This window comes from Cervus elaphus, chromosome 33 (assembly GCF_910594005.1).
Source record: "Cervus elaphus chromosome 33, mCerEla1.1, whole genome shotgun sequence".
NCBI lineage: Eukaryota > Metazoa > Chordata > Mammalia > Artiodactyla > Cervidae > Cervus > Cervus elaphus.
The window spans coordinates 63,053,970-63,062,713 of record NC_057847.1 but is presented as its reverse complement, the minus strand read 5'-3'; the positions used below and the strand labels follow the sequence as shown (position 1 = coordinate 63,062,713).

At 33.8% G+C, this 8,744-nt stretch overlaps 1 protein-coding gene across 5 annotated transcripts in view; it reads right to left on the bottom strand.

Moving 5' to 3' along the window:
- Positions 1 to 8,744, bottom strand: part of ZRANB3 (zinc finger RANBP2-type containing 3) — a 278,640-nt gene that overhangs the window by 250,079 nt on the left and 19,817 nt on the right. For 4 of the 5 annotated variants that reach the window (XM_043894549.1, XM_043894548.1, XM_043894550.1 and 1 more), the window contains exon 2: positions 2,511 to 2,678. In XM_043894549.1, coding sequence (XP_043750484.1) covers positions 2,511 to 2,671 — 161 coding nt within the window. In that variant the 5' untranslated portion in view covers positions 2,672 to 2,678. Of the gene's footprint in view, positions 1 to 2,510; positions 2,679 to 8,744 lie in introns of those variants that run through there. The other variant, XM_043894553.1, reaches the window with a different exon arrangement.

Genomic DNA, 8,744 nt, shown 5'->3' with positions numbered 1-8,744 from the left:
TGTCAGTCATAAAACACAATACCAGTAAAGAATATTTAACAGGAAATTAAATTTGAGAATGTCTGCTTATCAAGGCATCATTAAGAGAGTGTAAAGGCAAGCCATAGCCAGAGAAAAATCATTTCCAACACAGATACCTGACAAAAGACTCATTCAGAATATAAATCTGGTAAGTCTCTACAAAATGGTAAGAAAAAGGGAGGCAGATAACCCAGCAGAAAAATGGGTAAGACATAAACAAGCACTTAACAGAAGAGGATATCCGAACGGCTAATAAGCATATGAAAAGCTGTTAAGCTTCGTTTACCATCAGAAAAATGTACATGAAAATTCAGTGGGTATCACTATATTCCTACAAGAACACCACAATGAAATTCCAGATAAGCAAAACGAGGCATTGGTGGTACAAATGGAACTCTTACACACTGTGGACACAAGTATAAAACAGTAAAACCACTTTGAAAAATGTATGGCCGAGTTATGGGTTAAACTGTAACCCCAAAATTCATATGTTGAAGTCTTAGCACCCAGCCCCTCAAAATGTGACCTGATTTGGAAACAGAGTCACTGCCCATGTGACTGGTCATTAAGGTGGGCCTGAATCCAATTATGACTGATGTCTTTATAAGATGGGAAATTTTTGACACAAATAGAAGGAAGATGATGTGAAAAGACATTGGAAGAAGATACCCAACAAAAAGCCAAGAAGAGAGACCTGGAACAGATTCTCCTCTCACAGTTCTGAGAAGCAATCAACTCTGCCAACATCTTGATTTTGGAATTCTAGACTCAAGAACTGTGAAAACAGTAAGTTTCAGTTGTTTAACCATTCCCCACCCCCCAGTCAATACTTCATTTTGATAGTACTGACAGATTAACACAGGTGGCATCTACTTAGTGGAATATATGCATGTTTATAACCCAATGATTCCTCTTCTTGATATATGCACAATAAAAATGTATATATATTTTTACCAAAAGAATAGTCTAAGAATGTTCACAGCACTGTTATCTTTAAAGGCCTCAAACTAGAAACAACCCAGTGCTCATCAACAGTACAATGAATAAATAAATTATGGTATATTTACCCAATGGAATTTTATATAGCAATGGGAATGAACCAATTACAACTACGTGCAACAATACTGAAGGATCCTGTAGTGATGGAGAATGAGAAAAGTCAGACACAAAAGAGTACAAATGGATGATTCAGTCCAGTTCAGTTCAGTTGTTCAGTCATGTCCGACTCTTTGCAACCCCACTGACTGCAGCACTCCAGGCCTCTCTGTCCATAGCCAACTCCCAGAGTTTACCCAAACTTATGTCCATTGGATGATTATAATAATACAGTTGAACATGTAAAAGTAATGTGTGGCATAATAAGTCAGGATGGTGATTACACTTGGAAAGGAGGGAGCCAACAGGGATTGGGAGAGGGCAAAAGGAAGGTTTCTGGGATGCGGGTGATGTTCTACTTTGTGATTCTGGTGAATGACTATCTTCAAGTTGTATGTTTATGATCTGCAGATGCTTTTCCATATATTTTATTCATCATTTAAAAAGTTCTTTAAAAACTGAGTACGTGAGTAAATAGATTAGAACAGTTCAATCATATATATGAGAGGTTTTTAAAAACAACCATAATGTAACACAGATAATGAGACATTAATGGAAGCATAGGATAAAGAGAAAAGGTCAAGTATAAGTCTAACTGGAGTAGCAGAAGAAGATACTGAAGAGAATGGGTGAGAATCAATATTTGAATACTGAAAATTTCCCAGAATCAACATGACACAAATTCCACATTAAAAATGTATAATACCAACCAGGATAAATAAAAAGCAAATCATATAGAATAAATTATAGTGCAACTGCAGTACTCCAAAGACAAAGAGAAAACTTAAAATCAGATACAGATATAACATAGATGATTTATAAAGGCATGAAAAATAGATCAATTTCTGTTTTTTGGAAAATTCTCATGTAAAAGCCAAAAAGAGTAATATGATGAACACACTATAATACCACTCAAATGTTCACAGTGTTACTATTTTGGCTGACCCCTCAAAGTTTCTCTAAACAAATACATGCCTTTCCCTTTTGGGAAAATGCAGAAAATGGGCTTTCGATAGCAGGATTCTTTATTCCCAAATTCTTTATCATGCATTTCACAGGAACAAAAACATTATTCTGTTCAACTATAACACCATCACTGTATCTATAAATTGATAACATCACTCTAATAGAGTCCAGTTGAAGTTCTCCCAGTTAACCCAAAAATGTCCTCTAAAGCTTTTCTTCCTACTTATTCAGGATCTAGCTATTATTTCATGATCCAGTTAAAAAAAAAAAAATCAAATCAATGGGAAGACTATGTATACACAAAAAATTTTTTTCATTGTTGTTCAGTCGCTCAGTCATATCTGACTCTTTGCTACTGAACAACAATGAAAAAATCACACACACTTGACAGATTAATCATTTTACCATGTCTTGAAAAAAGTACTTACCTGCCATCTCTTCTCAGGGCAAAAGTGATGCCATCTTTCTGGAAAGGAAGCAGCTTTGCTCTTAGTTTGTCAGGCAAAAAATCCAGGTGTTTATAAGATTCATTTGTCGAACAAGAAATTTGAGGTGTAAGACACTTTTTTATGTTATGACCTCTGGACATGATGATCCTAAAAACAAAACAAAACAAAAATCACAAGGGGGAGGGGTGAAGGAAATAGATATTACTAAGTGTATTAGAAAATTAAAGATAAATAATAATATTAAAGTACTTATTAGTAGTCTTGATATACCAGATATAAACTGGTTAAATTGTGTTCTCAGAATAAGCAATTAAGAAAATTCAAAGCACTGAATCCAAAAGCAATTACTTGTTGCACTGTCTAGGGACCAGCATTTTCTATTTCATTTGTATTCTATTATATATAGTTGAGCCATAATGTAGCAATAACCTCTCTTTTAAGCAACAAATGCATTACTGAAAAGTTATAAATCAACTAGATTTATAAATGAAATATATTATTTTTAAAATAAGGAATGAATTTGTTACAGAAAGATGAAATTCTTTTTTTTTTTTGAAACTTTTTTTATAGTTGATCCTTTTATAGATACTCATCTTCACATTATATCAGATTTTCTAAGAATGAAGTCAAATTAAATTTTATCATTTGTTTAATTTATTTATTTATTTGGGCCTACCATGTGGCTCGTGGCATCTTGGTTCCCTGATGGGATGGAACTTGGGCCCTCAGCAATCAAAGTGGAGAGTCCTAATCACTGGATCCCCAGGGAATTTCCTAAATTGCACTTTAAAAATGATAAGATACAAAGACACTAACTCCAAATTTATAATTATTAAATTAGCTCAATATTATTAAATGAGATTGATTTTTAAATATTAAAATGAATTCTTTAACCACTTGAATCCACAGTATAAACACAGCCTGATTAGCACCTTTCTCACCAGTGGGTTTCCACAGCTATAGTTTTAATTTTCTAACATAAAAATTTCATATATCAAAAAAAAAAAAAAATTTCATATATCTTCAAATTCTTAGACCTCTGCAAGAAAAAATCCTATTAAATCACTGAACTATAAAGCTTCTTTAATAAGACACTTTGTATTTAGATTGCAACATTCATCTATTTATAACCTCATTTCATTTTAAAAACAAATTTGCTTTAATTATCAATTGCTTGCAGACTTATAAACTTCAGCCTCTCACTCCCCTAAAAAAGTAATTAATCTCTGTATATAATGTTTAAGAATATCAAGAATTTGACAAATATATATTATTAACAAATACGTACAACATGCCACAATCTAGAGAAGCAAGGATCACACCCCCACAGAGCTTACATTCTTGAGGGGTAGACCGAAAATAAACAGATAAACAAGGAGATTAATTACAGTATATAGTACAAGTATTATGAAGGAACTTAAGAGGCTAATAGCTACTTTACGCAAGCTGACCAGGAAAGTTCACTCTTAGGTGATGCCTGCTCTACAGTCTAAAGGATGTGAAAGAACCAGTCAGGTTCAAAGTTGATAGAAGAGCACTCCGGCTGAACAGAATAAGTGAAAGGACCCTAATTTGAGAAAGGGCTTAGTGATTTCTAGAAACAGAAAGCAGGCCAATGAGGTTAAACCAAGCGACAGAATGACATGAGATGAAGCTATTGAGATAAGCAAATGTCAAATCACAGAAGGCTGTCATAAAGAGTTTGGATTCCACTTTAAGAATGAAGGTAAGTCAATGGAGATGTCTTGCCAAATACACTATTAGGCAGATATAGCTATTTAAATGTAATTAAAATAAAAAATTAAATTCCTCAGCTCCATCCACCATGTTTCAATTTTCAACAGCCACATATGGCTAGTGGCTATCATACTGAATGGTTCACATACACAAAACACTTCATTCTTCACTGAAAGTTGTATTGGATAGTAATCACTGAAAAGTTTTAAGCAGGGCAGGAACATAATCTGACTTATAGTTCAAAAACTACCAGATGAGGATAAAGCTGTCAATAGAAAGGCAGGGAGAAATGTTCTTATAGGACTTGGCCAGTCCACAAAGCCCATACTGCCTCAGTGATGACTGAATTTAGAGGTGATTTATAACTCAGACCTGTTCTCAGAAGCAACACTGAGTCAGTATCCCCAGTACCCTGTCAGCAATAATAACAAAACTCTGAATAAAGAATAGAAAAATGGCTCAAAAGGGGGGAAAGCATGAAACTCCTCATCATGCTGCGAAGCACATGGCAAAAATCATCTTAACTATGGAACTATAGAGATTTAGGAAATCTCTCAGAGCTAAAGCTAACAGGACTTGCTGATGGAGTACATGGGGGGAATGAGGGAAATGTGAAATCAAGATGTATGTTTAGTGTGATGGAGTTGTACAATTTACTGAGAGGCTGCACAAGTTACTTAAAGGCTAATGAACAAATGGATTGGGAAGAAAAAAAAAATCAACAGATCTTTTAGGAATATATACAGTTAGAGATGACCACAAGATAAGAAGTGGACATGTCAAATAGACTTGAAAATACATCAGTCTGGAACTCTAGGGAGAGATCAAGGGTGGTATGTCTTGGCAGTCACCTTGGGATAGTAAACCTATATCATTTTTTGCAGCCACCCAACATCTGGGACCCCTGCTATATTTAGAAATTTCCTTACATTACATATATGGGTGGGAGTCAGGTATCACCTTCCAAAAATAAAGCTGGAAATAACAGATTCTTGCTCTCCCAGTTTGCCTTACACATATAGATTTTGCTAATCAGATATACCCATTTCAGTCTTTAACCTAGAAAGTAAAAATTCAAAAGCATTGGGATTAAGTGAAATTTACTCTGGTAAGGGTAGTAACAGCAGAAAGAGTCATGTCCACTTTCCAGAAGGAATAAGGGCTTAGAAACCTTTCAGGGTAAGTGGCATAAGGGATACCATGTTTTAGTGACGGACACTGCAAGAAGCTAAGAAAAATATACAAAATATACAAAATCATTTTAGTACCTATTATCTCTGCTTTTTAATATTGTAAAAAAAAAATTAACAAATACTCCAAGAAAAAGAATATCCACTATGTTGAGGTCACATTGCAACTTTTATGAGGACTGAATCAGGCACTGTTATTAGTAAAAATAAACAATGAAACTAAAATAATCTTAATAAAAACTGTTCTAATAGAGTAACAAGAGAAAAAATAATTATTTAATATGAAGATGAAAGAACTCTGAAAGAGTAATGTTTAGAAAAAATTAAACTAAAATTATGAGCTGGCTCACTTATAATTCAAATAGGTACCTGAATGCATAAAGAATTTAAAAATGTAGTGGTACAATCTAATTAATAGAAAAGGAATGTTTTACTTAATACTCAAAAGAAAAACACTTTTAGAAAACCATTTCCTATTTATACTATCTTTCTTAAAGAAGTACTTACATTTCTTGGTTGTAAAACCTACTATGAAGCCACATAATGAAGTCAGTGTAGTACTAGCATAACGATAGACAGATCAATGGTTTAGAATTCAGAGTCCATAAATAAACACTTAGAGTCAGCTGATTTTTGACAAGGGTATCAAAATAATTCAAGAGAAAATGAATAATCTTTTCAAGAAATAGTGCTGGGACAACTAGATGTTCATATCCACATATAAGAGTGAAACCAGACCCCTAACTCACACTATGCACAAAACAAGTAAAAATGATCAAGGGCTAAAACTAAAAAACTGTTAAAAGAAAGCATAAGAATAAATCTTGGTGACTGTGAGTTATGCAATGGTTTCTTAGATACAATGCCAAAAATAAAAGTAACAAAAGAATAGATAAAATGGATTTCACCAAAATTTAAAACTTTGGTGTTGCAAATAATACCATCCAGAAAGTAAGGGCAATCCACAAAAAGGGAAGAACAATCTGCAAACTATATCTAACAAAGGACTTAAATCTAGAATATACAAGAACAACTATAACTTAATGAAAAAAAAAGACAACCCAATTTTTAAATGGGCAAAAGATCTGAATAGACATTTCTCTAAAGAAGATACATAAATGGCCAATAACTACACAAAACGACGTTCAACATCATGAATATTAAGAAAATGGTAAATCAGAACCACAGCAAAACATCACTTTATACTTGTTAGGATGGCTAATGTAAAAAAGATAGCTGACAAGAAGTTTGGCAAAGCGTGGAGAAAATTAGAAGCCTCAAACACTGATTGTGGGAATGTATACAAGTGTAATCATTGTGAAAATCAATATAGCAGTTCATCAAATGTTAAACATAATTACTATAAAACCTGAAAACTCTACCTCTAGGTATATACCCAAGATAAATGAAAATATACATCTACATAAAAACTCACATACAAACTTTCATAGCAGCATTATTATAGTTAAAAAATAGAAACCTAAATGTTTATCAACTGATGAACTGATAAATACAGTATATCCATGCGATGGAATATTATTTGACAGCAAAAAATGAATAAAATATTAATACATGCTACAACATGGGATGAATCTTGAAAACATGCTAAGTGACAAAAGCCAGTCACCAAGAACCACATATTGTGTGATTCCATTTTTATGAAAAATCTAGAAGAAGCAAATCCATAGAGACAGAAAGTAAATGAGTGCTTGCCTAGGGCAGGAGTCAGGGGGATGGGGGGAGAGTAGGAATACAGGGGAGGAGAATAAAGAGCAACATCAAATGATTACTAGGTTTCTCTTTAGAGTGAAGAAAATGTTAAAAAATTAGATCATGATAATGGTTCTACAACTCTGAATATACCAAAACCCACAGAATTGTAAAATAAATGAATTTTGATTTTATTTTTGGGTGAATTTTATCTCATTAGGCTGTTAAAAAAAAAAAAACCACTGTAAAAACTTCAATCAATGTAATTTTCAAGAATAACAAAATAAATAAGAGAATTTATATGGTAATCTTAACGGTACAGGGAGAGAAGCATTTGATAAAATTAAAGATCTGTTCAGAGTAAAAGCTCCCTGACATAGGAAAAACAGAAGAAGACATTTCATATGATGAAAAGATTTTACCAAAAACCTTCAGTGAACATCTTAAGGTAAAATGTTGACAGCTTTCTTTGCAAGGTCAGAAAAGACACAAAAATGCTTACAATCTCAAGTTTTATTTAACAATGGAAATCAATTGAACAAGGCAAAAGAAAGGAGAAAAAAATTTTTAATTCACACATGACATAGGATTATGTACAGAGAATAAAAATAATCCAGTAGGAGATTTATAAGCAAATTTAGTAAGGTTGATGAATACATGACCAATATACAGAATCCATTATGTTCCTCTACATAGGCAAAAATGAGAAAATAAAATGTTAAAATTGATACCATTCTTAAAAACATCAAGAAATTCAAAGATCAGAAATAAATCTAATAAAAGGATGCACAAGACCTGTATATGGAAACTATAAAAGATTTCTAGAAAAGAAGGTGTAAAACAAAGAATTGATAACCCTGTTACTAGATTGGAACTGATAAGTGTCAGCAAAGAGGTGATGCCTATGCCACTGAAACAATATGAACACCAGTGAAAATAGGCCCTGTTTTCAGTTCTGAAGGTGGGGAAAGAACTAATATTTCTGGAGTGTCTGTCTTGTGCCAAGAACTTGAACATATGCTATCTCATGTAATTCTGCTATCTCATGTAATTCTGCTAAGAACCCTATGAAATAAGTATAGCTCAGTTGGTAAAGAATCCACCTGCAATGCAGGAGACCCCGGTTCAATTCCTGGGTTGGGAAGATCCCCTGGAGAAGGGATAGGCTACCCACTCCAGTATTCTGGCCTGGAGAATTCCATGGACTACACAGTCCATGGTGTCGCAGAGTCAGATTTGACTGAGTGACTTTCACTTTCATATTCACTAATGAGTAAACTATAACATGGTGGATAAGAAAGCCAGGATTCAAATACAAGTTTCAGTTCAGTTCAGTCGCTCAGTTGTGTCCAACTCTATGCAACCCTGTGGACAGAAGCACACCAGACTTCCCTGTCTATCATTAACTCCTGGAGCTTGCTCAAACTCATGTCCATCAAGTTGGTGATGCCATCCACCCATCTCATCCTCTGTTGTCCCCTTCTCTTCCTGCCTTCAATCTTTCCCAGCATCAGGGTCTTTTCCAATGGGTCAGTTCTTCACACCAAGTAGCCAAAGTATTGGAGTTTGAGCTTTA